General features: G+C 40.5%; 1 protein-coding gene across 1 annotated transcript in view; it reads right to left on the bottom strand.

Moving 5' to 3' along the window:
• Positions 1–20164, bottom strand: part of abhd17c (abhydrolase domain containing 17C, depalmitoylase) — a 44093-nt gene extending 23929 nt beyond the window's left edge. The window contains exon 1 of the mRNA XM_072660087.1: positions 19194–20164. Coding sequence (XP_072516188.1) covers positions 19194–19678 — 485 coding nt within the window. The 5' untranslated portion in view covers positions 19679–20164. The remainder of the gene's footprint in view (positions 1–19193) is intronic.
• Positions 20165–23841: the final 3677 nt, after the last annotated feature.

Below are 23841 nucleotides of genomic sequence, written 5' to 3'. Positions count from 1 at the left end.
TGGATCTCCAGAAAGCCGTGATGGGAACAGTATAGCAAACAGGACGTCTGGTGATCACCCTGCCGATGACCCCTCACTCACATGGCTTGAGAAGGAGACACATGTTAGGCAGCTGCTTTAAACACCACCACCACCAAACCACAGCAGAAAACATTTACAACAAACCATTACATCCAAACAACCACCAATCACACTAATGCACAGCGATAGCTGATGTGACGCCATTTGCTTTTCCTGGCTTTGGGGTGCATGTTCATGAACAGCCCTCTATAAATGCTTTTATTAAAACCTACACAAATTATTAAAAAATACACAACCCTGATTGGTTGTGGACGTCTGGCGGCAACATTCGATGCCCACGCAAATGGACGGCGGACGGCCGAGACTAGACGTGGTTTCGCCAGTATAAAGAGGCGACCTTTTCCCAGTCCTTTTGGTTGGCCTCTGTTTTCAGACAGAAATACAAACTGCTTTTGTGCCTTTTGTGATGAAGACAAGAAGTAAAAAATAAGTGAGTGAAGGACTAAACAATAATCTGTTGTGACCCAGGACAGTGACCGCTAACCGTAACACCGTCAAATCTGACTCATTCTCTGGAAAACTCAAAAATTTCCAGAGTGTCATCAATTAACCGAACGACTGATGGGTTTCCTTCTGCAAGCGGACTGGAAAGCAATTTTCATGGTAATACTAGAGCTGCAACGAATCAATGGCTGATGACTGATTAAGGGTGAGGCTATGGGTTGGTTGGCTTAACAATGAAGCAACTACACTGAAAATGGTTAAAGTGTATGAACCCCGTTTAGTACAAAACAAGAACAAGTACCAAAAAAACCAAAATATTTTGTTCCAAAAATGTTCCCGTAATTTGTTTACGAGAACGTTTGGTCCACGCTAGTAGTTGAAAAAATGTCCAGGCTTTTTTCCAGGACTATTCAGTACTGGATTTCAGCATGCCCATTTCCCATGACTTTCCAGGTTTTCCAGGACCCGTGTGAACCCTGCCCAACACTGCTGTCAAAAGACCCATTGCATGGAATTGTCCGATTTGCAGCTAGCTCTAATTTCGAGTTTGAGAAGCGATTGCGCCGCGAGTCGTACCCTTTACCAGTTTAGCAACTCAGTCCCTTAACTAGAGATCCATCAGCTATCGTTATCGCCCGATTTTCAGCCAAACCATCCCATCTGCCGATATTTCTGCAATAAGCCGAGGGCTGATCGGCCCATATTGGCTAGTTCAGAATTTCAGCAGCTCCTTGTTCAACCGCTAGCTGGAACTACGGAGGCTGAACACAGCTGCAGACACCCCGTTAAAGCCGGTGCTGAGCACTGTTAAAAGTGTACGAAGTTCTTGAGGAACCTCTTTTTGGGGGGTTTTTGTGGAGAAGAAAAAAAAAAGGTTCCTTGAAGGTTCCTCAAGATGTTCCTCAAGTCATGAGGACACCCTAAAGGTAATATTTCCCCCCACCCTCCATTCCAGAGAATCCCTCAACCCAAAGCTGTTCTATCGTACATTTCTATTTTGGACTTGATTACTTCACAAAGTAAACAGCTCAGCACGATAAAGCCATTTCCAGAGCTCAGCTGAAGCGCAGCCTCGCCGCACAGCCGGTCCTGTAGACCAGATGCTCTTCGCATTTTTGCGTTTTCCATGCCCAAACACACCTGACTCGAATCATGCAGTAATTACAAAGTCCTTCACGGTGTGAGGGCGGGGAAAGCACATAAACGTGCCGAGCACAGGGTCGCAAGGGCAGCCATACTAGGAAACGGCAAAGATCTGAAGGTGGAGATTCAACGTCACGGATTTAGGAGTGTTAGAAGCTGTGACGGACTGGCGCCCTGCCAACTTTATCATATTAAAAACCAAATAGAGAAATTATTTGGGCAAATTCATTCATAATGAAAATCATTAGCCGGACACAATTAAGAAAGCTGTACATGAGGTGGACCTTTCTTAAAGTATTTTATTTTCAAAAATACATCTATTCAGATTCACACATATATTAATAAATTGGTTTAACTGTAGTAAATATTTTTTTTCATTATTTAAGGTAGAAGAACAATGACAGGAAGAATTGAGATACAGTATACTGTAAAACATGAATTTCAAAAGTAAATGTATGGAAATCTCATACCGTTGCATCCCTAACCGTATTTTTTTGCTACTGTCACACCTCTAATATTTAAAATTCCACTATTACCATTAGAACAGCATGAAATTACAGGCACAAAATGACTATTTTTGTTTTTTATTGTTTATACTGTACAACTTTAAGAAATAATGCAATTTGAATGATATAATCTATATAAATTTATATAAGATGTATTATACAGATTTAAATAAATCTTAGACACTAGAAAGGTTTTTCCATTTCATATTTCAAGACACATCAAATTTGTCTAGATATATAAATCTGATTCAATGACTTGAACTACAATGAACTCTAAATACTCTGATTTCTATTATATCATAATATGATAATGATATGAATTAATTTGAACAAAATTAAATCTTTTAAAATGTCCAAACACCCTCATAACTATTTAAAACCTGTGAAGGTTCACAGAATGAGTGTATGACCCAAAATTACTTACAATTAATTATTATTATTTACTATTAATACTTATTATAGACTTCAGAATGGTAGTTTCAGGCTTTCAGAATGGTGGTGGAATGAGGGTTAGCAGTCCTAATAATAATAATAATAATGATTACTTCAGTTCAAGCAGGGAAAACACATAGCCTGGGTGTCGGCAGGCTCTCTTTATGGACTCCACAGCAGTAAACCAACACAGTAAAACCCTGACCCTTGGACATTGGACTCGGCCGACTTCTTCCTTAAGCATGAAAGGAGAAAAAAACAACAACCTGTAACTACCCATCCAGAGGAAGTCCTACCAGACCGTCATCAGGGGCGTAACACTCCGGCCTGATGAGGTGCTGGAAGTGTTCATTTGTTTTCACGGCCAAATCCTGCTTAACACATCTTCCCAGCTGCGCGGGATTAGCAGCATATGGGCCACGTACATTCCTCTCTAATTCACACAATTATTTTTTCAACAATAAATTGAATGCTCTTGCTGATATGGTGCAATGTTCATGGCTGTGGGTGAAAAGGGCATGTGAATTAAGCCCTCGACTGATAACTCCAGTTTGACTTTTCCATAACTACAGGTCCTCCATACTGTTTATTAGCTAGTCTTACGTAAACAAACAGCAAGCTCCCTACAGAGGACACTGACCGTGTCCAAAACCTGCTTAAAAAAAGTGTGCTTAAAAGTATTTGGACTCCGGTTCTGCCTTTGTACAAAGTCTACAATCAAGAAACGCCTTCATGAATGTAAACACTGAGGGTGCACTTTAAGATGGAAACCACTGGGAGCTACGGGTGTAAGAAAATATCGATATGTGGCTCAAAGAGTCGCTCGGTGGTCTAATGCGCTGCCACTACATTCCGGGGGGTCGCGATCTCGAATCCCGAGCCACGTCGTTTTACCATCAGCGTCAGGAGTCCAAGAGAGCACATTTGGCCGTGCTCTCTCCCTTAATCACTGGAGACGTGTTAGGCCCCGACCCTCCTAGCGTCGGGAGGGTTGCTAGTGCTAGGGGAAAGCTACGAACTACCTGTTAAGTCTAAAATAACTAAATAAATAAATAATAATAAAAGAAATTTTGAAAAATAGGAAAATAGACGTTGCGGTACTGTAACAATATTCAAAAAGACAGTATTAATTTTTAATTACACCTAAATATTGATGGCAGACAGAGGTTCGTTTTGCATTGTACACAAAATGAAGACATTCGTCTCCAGATCCTACTGTTCTGATTGAATAAAATGTAAACCTTACTTTTGTACATATGATGTATGGTATGATTATTTTCCAAAAACTTGCTTAAACAAAAAAATCTTTTTTAAAAATTACAAAACGTAAAAAATAAGCAATACCCTCGCCTTGCTTACAGGATCACAATAGATTGTATCATGATACCATAACTCGTTCTAAAGGGAACAACAAAAGGAAGGGTTTATGATCTGAAGCATACCGCATCATCTGTCAAACATGGTGGTGGCACTGTTATGGCATGGGCCTGTTTGAGTCAGTCACTTCATCTTAACTGAGCAGATTGTTCACTTACTGAAGACGACGCTGAAGCAGGAGTAGCTACAAACAGGCAGCAACCGAAGGCTGCTACAATAAAGGCCTTGCAAAACAAAACAAGGGAGAAAACGGCAAAAGGTTTGTTTTCATGTACTAAAAATATTATTTCTAATTACATTAGGTGTCCGATTACTTTGGAGCCCTGAAAAGCTAGGTCAAGAATATCTTTAATTAATAAACGATTAATGAAACTGATTAAATATTAAAAATCTAGATTTCCTTTCAAGTTTATTAAGGTGGTACACAGAGACAAAGGTCTAAAAATTGTCCTTAGCTTGTGCGTTCCCTAGAGGTCAAAAATGCAATTCTATGCTTCTGGAACTCCTGTCCAATGGACAATAAAAAAGGAAGGATTATTCCAACTATAAAAAAATAACTGGGCGATGACTTTGCGATTGTTGACACCCCCATCTTGTGGCAGCAGTGATGTACAAAGAAGAAAACTCTAGCTGGCTCCTTTACTTTACTACGCCCTGCAGAGTATAACCAAGTAATCACACCAGCTCTACTAGGCTTAAAACGGTACTCCGATTGGAAACACAGTGGAAATAGCCTCTGGCAGCCGGACAGAAATCCCAGCCAAACGTGCTGAAGAACCAAAACCTCCGAAGCCCTTCAGGACGGGCCTTGCGAGGTTCATCGCGGTGGTGTTTTGGAGGAGTATCTCGGAGCAGGTGAATGAGTGCTGCTAAAGCCCCCGCATGCCTGTGCCAAGAACGTCTGATTTAAGAGGCCAACCTCTGACCGCACACATGCCTCTGTTTAAGACCTCCTTCACATGTAAACACTCAGGAGACTTTGATTCACTGCAGAGAGACAAGCTCTTAAAAGCTGCCGTACAGTCATCCTTATTGCACGTCGCCGAGGGCCAGGGGTCGCGTCAATCCGAGCAGACAACACACCGTTAAGGCAGAGAGAGAGACGCTGTTATTGCCTTGTCTTGTAAAAGACAAACAAACAAAAAAAGGATTGAGATTGGGTAAAAGCTGAGCAGGATATTGTAGCGCAGACGCAGGCTGTTACACGCCGAGAGAGATACATGTTTGGTGTATGGGCTGAGAAATATGACAAGATTACCTCCTCTTATCCTTGTTGTATCCTCCTCATATCTCGAAAATGACAACTTTACAAGAGAAGCAACAAACCCTCAGAACCTTCAATGGAAGTCAATATAGAAAAATTTAATTCCAGGTCATTCTGGAGCATTTCTATTGGTCCGTTAATCATGAAATTCCTACACAATGGAAAGAAGGGCCAGACTTATATTCGTCAAAAAGTGAAAACAGCAAAACCAGAGATACTGGGAGCCCCAGAGGGTGAGTGGATTAGAGTATTTGCGCTGTATTTAGGTCTATTTTGGCTGTTACACTTACTCTGGAGGATTCTCGACAACAAACTGTACGGGACAAGCTCCCTCTGCTGGGTTGATGGGCTCACACGAGCGTTCTAGAGAGCCTTCTGCACTGTCGCGAGGATGTTCCGGGTTTTCCGAAATACTCCCGGAGACCTACATTTTCCAAAAATATCCAGATGCGTGGAGAGGTTTGACTTAGGGAAGGGGGAAACCTGTGCAAATTTGTTCAAATACCCCTTTCATTTTCTTCACTTCTCAAACCAGCCTGAGCAAACCAGAGCAGACACCGAGGCCATCGTTAAGTCGCCAGCGTCGCCTGCATCCTCTGGCCTCTTCCATCATGTCTTCATCAAAACGCTGCCCGCCACGTCTGATCCCATTTGTGCACCAGTTCTAGTTTTTGCAATCCTTCATACAAAAGCAGTCAGAAAGGCAGAGGCTTCCTCCGCTACTCTGGCTGGGGCGCAGGTGGTGGGAGTCTTGCTGGAAGTCCGCCGCAGCCTCTGCAGGTCTAATGAGAGCTGACCTACACTAAGATTAGCCCAATCTCACTCTCCTACTCCAGCAGCGCTGCAAGCACTAATCACCTGCACAGAATAGACACCTGCGCTGCCTACAGGCGAAGACACCGTGACGCCAGACACGTTCAAGAAGTGGAGGAGGAGGAGGAGGAGGAAGAAAAACATGAAAAGAATGTGTGTTATGCAATTAGGTCATGAAGGTCAGCAAGTTAATGAAACTGAAAATCAGATTAGCATGATTGATCACCGACTGCCGATCAGCTAAGACACGTCCGATATTGAAAATGTGCTTCTTTACTCTACAACTAAATATGCTAGGCTAAAGTTGCTAAGAAACACATTATAGCGGAGTTCTAATTAGGACATAAACTGGAACGCCTCCACGAGTCGGATTTCCTACTCGGAAAGTCAGGAGAGCCTCACTTACCCAGAATTCAAAATCCAAGATGGCCGCACCATACATCAACAGCAGCAGAAGCTGTAGTGTAATACAGTTAATTAACACTTCTATCCATCTGGGTCTATGCAACAGAACTATGCAACGCCTATTTGTAGACGTGTTTCCACGATGGATGAGCAAAATAACGTACAATTCGTTATCATCAATTAGCATAGCTAACAATGCTAACCTGGGACATAATACATGGGACCAATTTGGGTTAGAATCACCATAAAACGCCATAAAACACCAGAAAACGACGGTCAAACCAGCTGTGGTAAATTCCGAAATTTTTTAGCTAACTTTCTCGTTAATGTTTTGAAGTAGTACAACAATTATCAGAACGTTTAGCAGGAATGCAGTCAGAATTCATCCGAGGTAAATAGATGCAGCGTCATGTTCATGAACACACACCCAAAAATCTTGATTTACTGGGTTCAGAAATCTACCAAAAAAAAAAAAAAAAAAAAAAAAAAAAAAAAAAAAATATATATATATATATATATATATATATATATATATATATATATATATATATATATATATATCAATCAATCAATGTATAGTTGATTGCCGTTTGGTCCACATCCACATGCAATTTCTGTATTCACAACTACCCCAATAGACACTGGGCGTACACTGTCCCCAATATCCATAAATACACACCCAAAAATCTTCATGTAGTGGGTTAAAAAATCTACCAAATAAATAAATAAATATCAACATATCAATCAATGTATAGCTGATCGCAGTTTGGTCCATATTCTCATGCAATTTCTGTATTCACACCTGCCCCAATAGACACTGGGCTTAGACGGTCCCCAAAAAATTAATTTTATTTGTTTTAAATAATCAACAAAAAGTCACATTAACAAATTTAACCTACAACTGGAACTACACGTAGAATCGAAGACGCTGGGCTAATGTTGCTAATAAACACTGAACTTAAACTGTCGCCAATCTCATCTTTGTGAATCGACACTTAAATACTTCATTTATTTGCTTCAAATATATTGTAAAGCTTAATAAACAACTTTAAGCTAAAACTTGTGGAAGCTGGAACTGAACTATCGCTCACAATGTCCCACTTTGTCTGACTTTTCCTCTTTCAAACTGGACTGCGATGTGTGGAACCCCACCATATACTGCACTGGTCCGAAAAAGTTGGTTCTGCTGCTGCTGGTTCAGCTTAGCGCAGAAGTTCGTGTTTGGCTTGATAGACTAATTCAGTCGTATCATGTTCTAAATCACACAAATTAACATCTGGATGCGTTTTCACCGGCGTGTGTTTACAGAGATGAGCTCGGTGGCTGTTGCTGTTTGTTAGCCACATTAGCCTAGCATCACATGTTCTGAACTAAACAAGCAAACATGTCTTGACTAACTGCCTAAATCTGGGGTCAGTGGTCATGTCCATTTGATTGATCGCCCCAATTAGTCCTTTAACAGGAAAAGATTGTATTCCGAGTCATTTTGGGCCGTTTCTATTGGTCCATTTATCATGCAGTGCTCACAACAATATAAGGGCAGCTGGCGTTTTTCCAAATGGCGTAAAGTAAATCGGCAAAAAGAAGTTACAAGGTTTTCATCTGACAGCACCTGTGAGGAGAGGCCAGAGACACGTTTCCACTACGGTGGACGATAAAGCTGATCTAATCTAATCTGATCTGGAAGATAAAGGAATAAAAGGATTGGGAAAGAGAGGCAGACAGGTAACGAGAGAGAGAGAGAGAGCGAGAGAGAGACATCAGGAAATCGATGGGTAGGTGTGACAGGGAAACCGAGAGAGGGATGGGTGGAGGGGGAAAGGGCCGGCACAGAAATATTATGTTTGCGGTCACTGTCCTATCAGACTGGACTTGAAGGCTGGTCTGTAATCGTGTCTATGAGCTGTTATAAATTAGGCCACACTTCACTGAAGCAGATGATCACATCCTTCTACTGTCAGCCACCATCAGAGCAGCCCGCTAAAGCTGGCTATTGTGGGCCTTTGCCAAGTCCTACTTCTTAAATCGAGATCTTAAACCGTCGCATGACTTTGTCTAACTATATACACCATGTCCAAATATTTCTGGACACCTCTTCTAATAAATGCATTCAGCTACTTAAGCTGACACAGATGTGCAAACGCCCATAGAGAAGTGCTGCCAAAAGAATAGGACTCTCTGAAGCAGATCATAAATCATAGGCACCATGCTGCCTAATAATGCCTGGTGTAAGGCTAGAGGGGTATAAAGCCCCCGAGCATTGAGCTGTGGAGCAGCGCCATCCAATAATTCGGGAGGAGTTTTGGGATGAGGTGGGGTGGTGATCATCCAACAGTCTGACTTCACTAATGCTTTTGTCGCTGAATGCAATCAAATCCTCACAGCTCATCCAAAATGGAGTAGAAAGCCTTCATCCCTGGACAGTAGAGAAAGTTACTCCAATAAAAGCAGGAGAAACCGTTTAATCCCCCTGATTTCAGAAAATTAATGTTTCGTTAACAGGCGTCTCAATACTTTTGTCAATTAAGTGGACACATATCCATGTAGAAATATTCTCCTAGGTCTAGAACAGTCAAATTAAGCCCACAGCTGCTAACTGTTGGGACGAGGTTTGAGAAGTCAGCATATTTATAAATCGTTGAACTTTCCGTCACCTAACCTTTCCTAACGATGACCGTGAACAAGCCATAGCCCTAACAAGCTCTGCTGAAGTTATTCAAGAGCTCTAATTTCTTGAGGTTGCCACTAATTGCTTAAAACTAGAGCTGGGCAATATGACGATATTTTATCGTATCGTGATGATGACGATGAGCTTTTCTGAGCATATGGATGAGACTGTTATTACTGCTTAATAAACACTGATCAGCTGCAGGTTTCATTACTAACGGTGTAATTAGACCGAAGGGTTAATTAGATGAAGAGCAGCAGATGTTGAGTAGAAATCACTGTATTCAGTACAGGAGAGGATCTGAATAGTAGTTCATAATCTGAGAATCTGTCGCTGCTGATTTGACTGTTTAGTCTGATCAATATTGTGATAAATATCATGAAAAAAATATCGTGATCTAGTATTTACACTATATCGCCCAGCCCTACTTAAAACGCTAAAAAGACGCGTAGTCTGGAACTTTGTATTTTGAAGATCAGGGGTGCCAAAACATTTGCACGCCACTGCAGAATGCAAGAGAAGGTATTAAACTGAAGGCGCTGGCCGACTCGGCTGCAAAGTAGCTGTGGGCCCACCTCCCACACTGCCCACTCCCATAGTCATCATCATCATCATCACTATCAGCAGCTCCTGGCTGGTTCATTAGCAGCTCCTGCCTCCGAGAACTCTGCACGGCTTCCCCTCGCACCCAAACACAAAGTTAAGCCCAAATAGGGAGGTGGGGCGTAGGAGCTGTGAAGCGTGTAAGTCTCAGGCTCAAGCTCATCCGGCGAACCGTACCTGAGAACTCTCTCTGATTAAAACCGGCTCGCTCCGACCTTCCGCAGACCGCACGAGGATAAGAGAGGCAACCGCTGTGGAGTGAGATTAACTGGCAGGGATGGATACACACGGGCCAATAAACAGGCGAGGAACTCGGGGGTTCTCCGCTGGAGCGTTCAAAGAACAGCGGCGGAGGATAAGCGCTGTGAAATCCCCCATACCGAAGGACGCGGGGGTACGGGCTTGGATCGGGCACGTCCCGCACAGGAGCAACAACTGGGAGAAGGCTCTGAAAAAGCAAAGGCCTCAGAGTTACGCAAGTCGGTAAACAAGTCCTGAAGATGCCAATCAATTTCCAGCGCAAGCAAAATCAATTTTCGAGGAATTCATCTCGACCGGTTTCAAAGGGAGCAAAACGATTTTAATTTCCACACCTCATTAACAGGCCCGGCCTGCTCCCTGCTCGCTGCTCGGTCGATATGTAACTGCTTATTTAATGTTCAGCAATGATGGAAGGTTGAGGACATGGGTGGGTGGGGGTTTACAACAGTCTATAAACGAACAAACCACCAAACGAACCGAATCACCCCGCATTCCTGCGGACGACTCGTTTACGATAGAACTGCTCTGCTGATAAACCAGAGCTCAACACGCCTGGCAGCAGGACCCCAGAACATCTGTCCTGAGCGTCTTACAAGAGCACCAAGGCTGAAGCGCTGCTGTCAACCAGCCACAGCAATTAGTTTCAGTTTAGTGGTAGCCAATTCCCAGGGCTGAGAGAGGGTGGGGGGGGCGAGCCAATTTTTAACAGAAAATGTTGTGCCCAGTCACGATGGCGGCACCATGATATGAATCAAATAGGCTCAGTATCACTGCCCGACCACATGGCAGCTCCACTAATCTGGCGGCGTAAAGGTCAGGCCGCCTGCTCCGACACTTACAAACTCCAGCAGTGACAAAATTATTAACGCTCCTTATTGGCAGGTTAGCGAATAGAGATCCGTTGTAAGGGCATAATGATTTTAATAACACATTCGAGACTCTACTGGACAAACATCTCTACTGGACTGTCCCGTACTTCTCTTTACAATCAACAATGCAGTGGGACAGTCTTCTGTAAGCACTGGTGATATCCACAACATGCTCAGAAAAGCAGGAGAGGGTGCCATGTAAACAATAAATAAATACTATGATATTTCTATACAATTTTACGATACAAGATTTGTTGATATTTTGAAATTCAGACAAAAATCTGCTGAACATCTAATTAAACAGCACTAATGTAATGTAAACTCTTGGTTATTAAAAATGCAGTTGGTCAGTTTTTTTTTTTTTTAAGCACAGGCGATATTCACCATATGCTTGCTTGTATCACGATAATAAAGGCTATCGATTTCGATAAAATATCCCCATATCGCCAACCCCTAGTGTAGAATAACAAAACTGAGCACGATATGAAAATATCCTCATATTGCCGCAGTCAGGAGTCAAAACTGAGCCAAGCGTATAGTTTAGTAAACAGTACACAGACACTTTAATCAAAGACATAGTCGATTAATCGATTATTTGCCCATTAACTCACATGATTAGTCAATTAATTGTCATGCCTCAAGAGCTGACTACTTCTGGAGTGGGTTCCATGTTTAGCTCTGGTAGCAGATGAACTGATTGTCAATTAATGCACATAAATAGATTATTCTGCTACTAGCCGATTAATCGGTTATTTGACGGCTGAGTCACACGAACAGTTATTGTGTTCATATATTTTGGGGAGGGGGGGTAACAAAAATAAAGGGCATAGCTACAAACGTTGAAAATCCGATGGCTATCCGATTAATCGCTTAACGGCGATTAATTCATGTGGCCACTCGATTAAACAGCTATTGTTTTCATGTAAGCAAGGGAAAAATCTATTTTACGAAGAGCACAGTTACAAATGTTTTAGATGGCTATCCAATTAATCGATTATTTGTCAACTATTTTGGATCAGCAGTCAATTAATTGGCTAAAATCATATTTATTTTAGGGTGAGGCAACAAAGAATCTTCTATCCACGGCACAGCTACAAAGACGATTAATCGACTACTTGTCAATGATTTCAGTTAAATAAGCAATTAATCGGCTATTGTATTCATGTAGTTGGGGGGACAAAAACAATTCTTCTTTTTTTTTTTTTTAAAGTGACAATTTTCAACCATGAATGACAGTCGATTAATCGATTACTTGTCGATTAATTCTTGTGAATAATTGCTCAGCTTTTTAAAAAATTATTATTTTTTTTTAAAGCTCCAGCAACCTTAACAATTAGGAATGAACTGAAAATAAGAGACACATGAGAAATCGATGTGTAGGTGTCAAACAGAGAGAGAGCGAGAGAGGAGGCTGATGGAGGAGGAAAGAGTGGACAGAGATATTATGTTTGCTATGACAACAGAAGGCAGCGGGCCGAGACAAAATGAAAATGTACCTTCAGTATTTTAACAAAGAAAAAGGAAACAATGGCGATATTAGACGGAGAAATGACAGAAGGCGCCAGCCACCAATCTCGAGGCATTCTATTTGTCGGGGTGTCTTTGTGGACACTGTCAGAAACTCCAAAAACAGCAGCTTAAAAGTGTGAAGAGAGAAAACGGTTTACAGCGCTGGCTCAGATCAGTCCTCATGGCTTGGTTTCGCTGTTATTCTGGACAGAACAACTACAGCGCTTCACCGCACTCCAGCACAGACTGGTAAACTTAGCGAGCGCAGATTAGCAAGCTGCTACTGTTCATTATCGGCTGATTAATTTATTTATTGGCATGATGGTGTATCTTTACTGCCCAGATACTGTCAAATACAGAGCCATCGCTCTCTACGCACTGCATCTATATTCAGGTCTCTCCACACACACACACACAGGGAGAGCTACTGGCAACCCAGCAGGGAAGAGCCACTCGCAGTGGGGGAAAAGACTTAGCAGAGCCCGCCAAAGAGCCACAGCACTCCGCTCTGTAATTACACTCTAAGTGCTGCAAGTTCCCATTCTAAGAGCTGAACAAACATGGGGTAAATGAAAGGTGAATTGTAGGCGCTCAAGTGGCTTTCAGGGCGAGTGCAGAGAGCGTGGAGGGATATCTGGAGGTGGTGGGGGGACGCTCCACTGTGAAATCCAGTAAAACTCTATAAAGGAAATTCCCGCTGGAACTGCATTAGGGATGTACATCCGAGTGATTCAGACAGGAAAAGTGCAATCAACGACTCAATCAAAGGAATGGGGGGGCTGGGGGTCCACTCAAAATGAGTACATCCTATTCATTCTCTATAAAAAACCTCCCACTCAAGGTTAAGGTTATCTAAAAAAGCAACAGAGAGCCCTTAGCAAATATATTGGCTTTTACGGCTGCACTGTTCTCTCAAAGCCACCAGAACCACATATAAGACATAACAGTGCCGGACATCAGTACACTAGCTGGCAACCCTGGAAAGCATCACTTTGAGCCAGCTTTAAAAAACAAATGTTCTGCATGTGCAGCAGATTAATCGATTATTTTAATCGTCAATTAACAGACATAAATAACCATCAAGTCAGCTCTGATATTTGGGACAAATGCTTCCATCAAGGGAACAGCTACAAATGTTCTGCACGAGTAGCCAATGAATCATTTATTGTCGATTAATTTGTGTGAAATCAATTAAGCAATTAATTTAGGAAAGAATACGTCCATACATGGCACAGCTACAAATGTTCTGCACGAGTAGCCGATTAATCTATTAGTTCATGTGAATAATCAATTAATCTAAACTCCTCTTTGGGGAAAAAAAAAAAAAAAACACTCCCATTAATGGGCACAGCTCCAACCATTCTGCACGAATGGCCGATTACCGAAAATTTATCAATTGATTCATGTGAAAAATCGACTACTCGGTGATCATATTCGGCAAAGAATACTTCAAATCAACATGCACAGCTGCTAACATTCTGCACAAACGGTCAAATAATCGATTATCTGTCCATTAGCTGGTGTGACATCAATTAATCGGCTAACACTTTCATCAAGGGCACAGCTACAATTGTTCTACACCAGTAGCCGATTAATCAATTTTTGCCAATAAATGCATGTGAATAATCAATTAATCTGCAATTATATTAAGAAAAAAAAAAACACTTATCTTTAAACACAGCTTTAAACATTCTACATGAATAACAATTAATTAATTCATTGCTGATTTATTTGCATGAATAATGAATCGGATATCAAAAAAGCAATGGAAAATACTTTCATTAAGGGCACAGCTACACATTTTTTGCACAATAACCGATTAATTGTCAATTCATTTGTGCGAATAATCGATGAATCGTCTAACAAATGTTAATATGTAAAATAAATTGTATTTTGGTTATTTGAAGCCCGATTCAGATCTGATTCTTTGTTTTTCCCCGCACTGTGCTCTAGCAGAGCACCCTCTAGGCACCACTACTGCAAGTCACAGCACTAATTAACGTTATTCACAGCCTCCCTTTAAACACTGATCTGTGGTACGCTCAGAAAAGCACACCTGTCACCATCACAATACCGATAAAACTTCGTCAGCACTACACAGAACCTCTGGCTGGATGTAAATCTACGGAAACACCATGTGCGAGTGCCAACAGGTCTTGCTATGAAGGTCTGGGGGGGATATTTTTGAGCCTACAAATACTTTTTGTTTGTGTATTAGTAATAGTAATGGTTCTCATTGGAGCTTCTTATTCTTACCTAAAGGGGGCGCTAGAAGTTGGAGAAAACTGAGCCGGATTAGGCAGAAATACAGAAAACGAGGCTTGTTTGTCTCCCAGCAAAGCTAATGATCGCTTCCAGTAGGTGATGAAATAAAAATACTTGGACCAAATGAAAATGTGCAGAATTTGAAGGAGCTGGTGTTGTAAAGGTTAGCCACACGCTGCCGAGAACCCATTCAGGTCTCGTCTTCTCAGGTTAAGTCTCAGGAGTCTGAAACGCTCAAACAAATCTCCTCCATTTTTAAAAAAGACAAACTATGGACTTTTTAAGAATATTTAAACGAAGCCCGTGACCTCATGGGGCTCTCGAGGTTAATAAGCAATCACTCAGAAAACGAAGTGCACCTAAATCCACGGAGAATCTCTTTGGGGCACACTTACTTTTTGGCAAAAGAACAGGCCTTGAGCAAACCTGGCACAATTTCAGAGAAAGTGGAATGACTCGGTAAAGGTGGCAGGTGCTGATACGCGACGCTCAAAACACAGATTAGCATGAAGCTGCAGTTTGAGCGAAACGCGGCGTCTGGCTTGATTTATTCTAATGGGATTCAAAGGTTTTCGGTCCTTGTTTTCACCACAAATACACTTTATTACCAAAAACGACACCGCCTCCAGCGATACTTCAGGAATCGAGGGTATCAACAGAGAGTTTGCCCTCGACCCCACACCCCACTAGCTGCCGGACCATTGCTGTGAGGAGGATCTGACTGCATTCAGCCACACGAGAGCATCCGTGAGGTCGGGTTCTGAGGTTGGATGGTTAGTTCTGCCACTTCAACTCATTCAGAAAATGTCAGATGAAGCTCAATCTCTCTTAACTGCACATTATTATGTATTTATTTACTAAATTAATTAAAGTAAGAGAGCTAGAATTGTTTACTCTCCCCCAAACTGTGTAGTAAGATGTGTAGCGATGGCAACATGACAATATTCTTGCTATACAGTGATGTATTTATATACAACATGCTTTTTAAAATGATCAAAATCATAAAATTAAATTAAAAACACTAATGAAAGAAAGAGTAAGACGTCCCATTTAACTGGACGTTTTGCTGTAAATTGTGAAAAACGTTCACTGTACTAAGAGTTGAATAGTATTTAGAAGGTATTTTTTTAAATCTGAAATCAGAAATATATTTATTTACTCAGAAAATTAACAGAATGGTGATTTTAGTAACCGAACACACTTCCAGTACCGAGAAATCATTATGAACAACAGTAAATTTGAATTTAATTAAATTCCCATAACAACACATGAAATCCCTTCACTTAGGCTGCTTCAGTGTGACCAAGTCTGAAATGCAGCTACAACTAGGAGCTCAGCGATACACTGGGGCTTTTATGTTGTTTTTACTTTTTTAAGGTGTACTGTAATATGAAAGTGCATCGTTATTATACTGTGTACATGCTTGATATTGAATATTAGGGAGGAAATATGCAATCAAATTGAGATTCCCACCAATTTGTTTCCCTTTTCTGAGTTTAAAATTACTGTTTATATTTGCACCAACCATACCCAGATTTCTAATCTGCTGCGTGTGTCACTTTATGTACTTTTCATGTCATTTCAGGGACCTCTATCTACTTATTTATACAAAACTCTTACATTCCTGCAAATTAGTCAAATATTTCTATTAGAGCTGGGCGATATGGAAAAATTTTATATCACAATATTAAAAGGCTTTTTTACGATATACAATATTTCTCAATATTTTGTCTAAATATATTTTAAATATATTAAATATATTTAATACTGAATACTGAGATTTTTACTCAAAATATGCTGCCCACTATTGAATTTAATAAGGCTGATTACACTCTTAACACTGTTATGCACTCTGTACCATAGTATGAAAGTGTATGGCTATTCTACTGTGCACATTTGCTTAATATTAAATATTGGGGGCAAATATGCAATTAAATTGAGATTCCCACCAATTTGTTTCCCTTTTCTGAGTTTAAAACTACTGTTTATATTTGCACTAACCAATGATGTCATTAATGTCATTTCAGGGACCTCTATCTACTTATTTATGCAAACAATTTACTAACTCTGACATTCCTGCAAATTAGTCAGATATCATTTCTATTGGAGTTCTATTGGAAAAATTCAATATCATGATATTTAAAAAGATATTTATTTTTTTACGATATTTTGTCAACATATATTTTTATATTTACTCTCTAATACTGAATACTGTGATTTTTACTCAAAATATGCTGCCATGCATTGAATTTAATAAGGCTGATACACTCTTAACTATCTGCCACTATTAATGTTACCTGTATTATCCATCATTACTCTCATTACTCTGACCATCACTGCCATGACTATATTAAGTTACTCTACACCATGATTATTATATTATGATTATGATCAGAGCAGTTCAACAGTTTAGGAGGTTTGGTAACTTATCAATAATTAATAAATAGTTCTGATCAGAGGAGGATGGGTCAGTTCCCCCTTGTGAGTCTTGGTTTATCCAGCTCTGAGGGAGTTTCTCCTTGCCACTGTTTTTTTAAGTCTTATGTTATTTATTTTTCTTTTTTTCCCCTGTTTTTTTTATTAATTACTAATTATGTAAAGCTACTTTGTGACGACAGCAGTTGTAAAAAGCTATACAAATAAATTTGACTTGACTCTCTGTAAGGAAACATGCAGTTAATCCGTATTCTTTAGGCACTGACCGTATTCACCATATACTCATAATAGCGGTGTACCACTATAACAAAAAAAAAAAAAGATCATGATACGATAAAATATCATCATATCACCCAGCTCTAATTTCTATGCTTGGTGTTATTTATAATATTTATACTGTGCATGCCCTGCACATATTGGAGCTTTATTATTAATTTATTTTCAAAAGTGAGACATTTTACACATACTTTCACTAATAAATTGTTAATAAACTACAGTTAAGCTCTTTTTCCAACCCAAAACACAGTTTTTATTCATTTAAGGGTCGAAAGGGAAGAGCAACACCAACATAGTGAATTGTTAAATGCTGTATAAAGTTATACTACCACTATATTTTCCCTGCAACCCTACTTACGCGATCCAGAAGTGAAGTCTCCATCATCACAGATCAGTTTGTAAGTAATTAGCACCCTGTGATCAGCAGATACACAATCAATCACTCCAGAAACCTGCAGTATTAAAAAAGGTGAAGTGACCCAAACTGTGAACAATACCAGCAGAGAGGAGTCTGATGCCCCCACTGAGTGACATTTAGTGCAATTAGAGAACCAGTAAGGTTGAGGCATCTCGTACCATGAATATTTAATGAGTTCTGTGTAAAAGTGCAGCCTGTGAATTCTTCCTGTGTACTCGGGGAAGGTTCTGGAGAAAAGACGCCGCCGCCACCACCACCACCACACAGCTTCTACTGAACCACCGCTGTACTGTTCAGTATTGCATATTTGAATACAGCCCTTGTGGAGCGTTATCAGACGTTCTGATGTTCCACACTGCAGACTCTGTTAGTGTCTGAGAACGCTCCTCACTGCTGCACTCTAGGAATAACGACTGTCTACGGCACCTGGAGAACACCAGAGGACGCTTTGTTAGAGCACAGCGGTAAAAAACAAAGGATCGGAACTGGATCAGGCTCAAATTATAGCAACATCCCTAAAAAAAAATGGTAATAAACATGGTCGTGGGCATTCCTAGAACGTCCTAGAACATTCCTAGAAGATCACTAATTAACCCAGATTTCTAATCTGCTGCATGCATCACTTTATGTACTTTTCATGCCATTTCAGGGACGTCTACCTGCTTATTTATATTTATTTATCTACATTTTTGTAACTGAGTGTCCTGCTATCCCTTTCTGCTGTTACACTGTGAATTTCCCCACTGCGGGACTAATAAAGGATTATCTTATCTTATCTTATTTATACAAACACTTTAAACTCATACATTCCTGCAAATCAAATATCATTTCTATTAGAGCTGGGAGATATGGAAAAATATCACAATCTCAATATCACAATATTGAGGCTTTTAATTATCGCAACATCCCCATATATATATAAACATGGTCGTGGGCATTCCTGGAACGTCCAAGAACATTCCTAGAAGGTCCCTTTTCTGAGTTTATATTCTGATCACTAATTAACCCAGATTTCTAATCTGCTGCATGCATCACTTTATGTACTTTTCATGCCATTTCAGGGACGTCTACCTACTTATTTATACAAACACTTTAAACTCATACATTCCTGCAAATCAAATATCATTTCTATTAGAGCTGGGAGATATGGAAAAATATCACAATCTCAATATCACAATATTAATGCTTTTAATTATCGCAACATCCCCATATATATATAAACATGGTCGTGGGCATTCCTAGAAGGTCTGGAGCTTCTGGAAAATCATATAAAAGTTGCATAATTAATAATTTATTAAAATCGAGGAAATAAACATGATCAAGCACCCAGTCCAGCACCAGCCTTACTAACCGCACACCGTGCAATGCTGAACCGTGGCTTACCGAACCGTCCCACCCCTCAGCAACCCTCCCCCCTACTCACTTGGTCCTGAGCACCTGCCAGGCCGCCTCGATGTCCGCGTACAGGTTCTTCTCGCTGGGCTTCCCGGTGCTGACCCCGTAGCCCGAGTAGTCGTAGGAGAAGACGTTGCAGTTGATGCGCGAGCCCAGGCCGATGTAGAAGCTGCACATCTGGCCGAGGTCCACCGCGTTCCCGTGCGAGAACAGCACCGTGTACCGGCTGCCCGGGGCGCAGCGCACGAACATGCAGCCCACGCGGTTCCCACGGCTGGTGCGCGTGTTGAACACCTCCACGGCGTCCAGCTCGCGCTGCGTGTACTGCCAGTCCGCGCGCTCGGTCAGGTGCAGGCTGCACGAGCCGTCCGTGGCCGTGCGCACCGAGTAGGTGGGCTCGGGCGGGAGGAAGGCGAGCTTGGCCGCGATGCGGCTCGGGCACGGCGGGCAGCAGAAGAGCCAGCACAGCTCGCCGAGGGAGAACCCGTTCATCCTGGGGCCGCGCTCGGGCATCGGGGCCACGGCCAGACTTTACGGGTGCGGGTGGGGTTTAGTCTGACGGAGCCAGAAATCAGCCGGTAAACAATCAATAAACAAAGACACGAGACTGCCTAGCCTTCCCTCACAACTTCAAAGCCACGACCTGAGCACGCGCAGTCACGGCTGTAAACAAGTAAACACACAAACAAACAAATAAACAAATAAACAAACACACAAATAATCAGACCAGCGATGCAAGCGCGTGAACGTTAGCTAGCTGCTGCTGCTGTTAGCTAGCGTTAGCTTCCCAGCCTCCCTGGCGCGTTTTATGGCTTAATCAATCAAACTCATCGATTAGCGACGGTTATTGGAACATTTTACGTCCTGCTCGTGAATTCCCAGCAAATGTCGACTCCCGGTTAAGCCAGTTAAAGCGCAGAGCGGCCCGTTTTCCCCTCATTTAAGGCGTTAGCTACTGCTGTTAATGTGAGCGGCCATTTCCGACGCCACACTCCGGCGAGTTTCCGGTGAAGACGGATGTTCTGCAGAGAGGAGGGCGTGACGTCACGGGCGAAAACATTCAAACCTCAGAAAATAAAACTTTTTTTTTTCAGCCTAATCCTCATGTTTTTATATTTTTATTCTTAAATAAGTAAATAAGTCAAATTAAATAAAAGTCTTAGATAAGCATAAAACTGTTTAGCCCAAAATAACATACCCCTGCTAGCCTAGCCATACTCTGATCAGCCATGACATGAAAACCGTCACTGAGATGAAGTGAAAAGCACTGATTATCTGGTTGCAGTGGCACCTGTGACAGCATGTGATATATGTGTGTATATATATATTTGGCAGCAAGTGAACAGTCCGTTTTTGAGGTTGACATACGTATAACTGGGCGTCCAATGCTCACTGAAGCTCGTGGAGGCCCCACCTAAATTAATTAGATGGTTAATTCTAATGTTATATAGAGTTAATTACAGGCAGACACTCTCACTGACCACTGACTTTGTGTTTATTTGGGTTTATTCTAATGTTATATAGAGTTAATTACAGGTAGACGCTCTCACTGACCACTGACTTTGTGTTTATTTGGGTTTATTCTAATGTTATATAGAGTTAATTACAGGCAGACGCTCTCACTGACCACTGACTTTGTGTTTATTTGGGTTTATTCTAATGTTATATAGAGTTAATTACAGGTAGACGCTCTCACTGACCACTGACTTTATGTTTATTTGGGTTTATTCTAATGTTATATAGAGTTAATTACAGGTAGACGCTCTCACTGACCACTGACTTTATGTTTATTTGGGTTTATTCTAATGTTATATAGAGTTAATTACAGGTAGACACTCTCACTGACCACTGACTTTATGTTTATTTGGGTTTATTCTAATGTTATATAGAGTTAATTACAGGCAGACGCTCTCACTGACCACTGACTTTGTGTTTATTTGGGTTTATTCTAATGTTATATAGAGTTAATTACAGGTAGACGCTCTCACTGACCACTGACTTTATGTTTATTTGGGTTTATTCTAATGTTATATAGAGTTAATTACAGGTAGACGCTCTCACTGACCACTGACTTTATGTTTATTTGGGTTTATTCTAATGTTATATAGAGTTAATTACAGGTAGACACTCTCACAGACCACTGACTTTATGTTTATTTGGGTTAATTCTAATGTTATATAGAGTTAATTACAGGTAGACACTCTCGCTGACCACTGACTTTATGTTTATTTGGGTTTATTCTACTGTTATATAGAGTTAATTACAGGTAGACGCTCTCGCTGACCACTGACTTTATGTTTATTTGGGTTTATTCTAATGTTATATAGAGTTAATTACAGGTAGACACTCTCACTGACCACTGACTTTATGTTTATTTGGGTTAATTCTAATGTTATATAGAGTTAATTACAGGTAGACACTCTCACAGACCACTGACTTTATGTTTATTTGGGTTTATTCTAATGTTATATAGAGTTAATTACAGGTAGACACTCTCACTGACCACTGACTTTGTGTTTATTTGGGTTTATTCTAATGTTATATAGAGTTAATTACAGGCAGACGCTCTCACTGACCACTGACTTTGTGTTTATTTGGGTTTATTCTAATGTTATATAGAGTTAATTACAGGCAGACGCTCTCACTGACCACTGACTTTGTGTTTATTTGGGTTTATTCTAATGTTATATAGAGTTAATTACAGGTAGACGCTCTCACTGACCACTGACTTTATGTTTATTTGGGTTTATTCTAATGTTATATAGAGTTAATTACAGGTAGACACTCTCACAGACCACTGACTTTATGTTTATTTGGGTTTATTCTAATGTTATATAGAGTTAATTACAGGTAGACGCTCTCACTGACCACTGACTTTATGTTTATTTGGGTTTATTCTAATGTTATATAGAGTTAATTACAGGTAGACACTCTCACTGACCACTGACTTTATGTTTATTTGGGTTTATTCTAATGTTATATAGAGTTAATTACAGGTAGACACTCTCACAGACCACTGACTTTATGTTTATTTGGGTTTATTCTAATGTTATATAGAGTTAATTACAGGTAGACACTCTCACTGACCACTGACTTTATGTTTATTTGGGTTTATTCTAATGTTATATAGAGTTAATTACAGGTAGACACTCTCACTGATCACTGACTTTATGTTTATTTGGGTTTATTCTAATGTTATATAGAGTTAATTACAGGTAGACACTCTCACTGACCACTGACTTTATGTTTATTTGGGTTTATTCTAATGTTATATAGAGTTAATTACAGGTAGACGCTCTCACTGACCACTGACTTTATGTTTATTTGGGTTTATTCTAATGTTATATAGAGTTAATTACAGGCAGACGCTCTCACTGACCACTGACTTTGTGTTTATTTGGGTTTATTCTAATGTTATATAGAGTTAATTACAGGTAGACGCTCTCACTGACCACTGACTTTATGTTTATTTGGGTTTATTCTAATGTTATATAGAGTTAATTACAGGTAGACACTCTCACAGACCACTGACTTTATGTTTATTTGGGTTTATTCTAATGTTATATAGAGTTAATTACAGGTAGACGCTCTCACTGACCACTGACTTTATGTTTATTTGGGTTTATTCTAATGTTATATAGAGTTAATTACAGGTAGACACTCTCACTGACCACTGACTTTATGTTTATTTGGGTTTATTCTAATGTTATATAGAGTTAATTACAGGTAGACACTCTCACAGACCACTGACTTTATGTTTATTTGGGTTTATTCTAATGTTATATAGAGTTAATTACAGGTAGACACTCTCACTGACCACTGACTTTATGTTTATTTGGGTTTATTCTAATGTTATATAGAGTTAATTACAGGTAGACACTCTCACTGATCACTGACTTTATGTTTATTTGGGTTTATTCTAATGTTATATAGAGTTAATTACAGGTAGACACTCTCACTGACCACTGACTTTATGTTTATTTGGGTTTATTCTAATGTTATATAGAGTTAATTACAGGTAGACGCTCTCACTGACCACTGACTTTATGTTTATTTGGGTTTATTCTAATGTTATATAGAGTTAATTACAGGCAAAACTGCTGAGCACCTTAACAAGTGAATTCCTGGGAAACTCCTGGCATGTCTTCAGCGATTGATTGAGGCTCAGTGCTGACATGGCTTTAGTAGTGGCCGAGGCGTACATGGGGCCTGAAGTAAGAAGGATTAATGAAGAGCTGAAGGGATGATCCACATTTTCTAGATAGCAGTTCTGCAGAGATTGGAGAGAGAACGCTGTTGCTGCTGCATTATGGGATTTGCCCAGAAGGCAGTTTAGATGCTTGGGAACTGGACTGGGTGCTGATTACTGTTCTGTATGTTGAAAGTTTCTGAAGAGATAAGATGGGGGGGATTTTAGACACTGTGCATGGTTTGGGTTCTTTATGAGGCCAAACCAGCTGTTAAGGGGCTTAATATTGTGCAAAACTTTGATTTACTTTTTTTCAAAACATGGTGTTCACTCCTCGATCCATACAGACCGTATATATAAACTAAGCCACAAAAACGAACAGTGCAGTCTACAGCAGTTTAGCCCCGCCCTTCATGCTGAAGTTATAGGCCTAGAATAGACCTCTAATCCCATTATTCTAAACCCGTGTCTCTCAGCAGTGAGAGGG

This window comes from Salminus brasiliensis, chromosome 17, assembly GCF_030463535.1.
Source record: "Salminus brasiliensis chromosome 17, fSalBra1.hap2, whole genome shotgun sequence".
NCBI classification, from domain to species: Eukaryota; Metazoa; Chordata; class Actinopteri; order Characiformes; family Bryconidae; genus Salminus; species Salminus brasiliensis.
The sequence above is the reverse complement of the archived record's forward strand: the minus strand, read 5'-3'. Positions and strand labels throughout refer to the sequence as shown.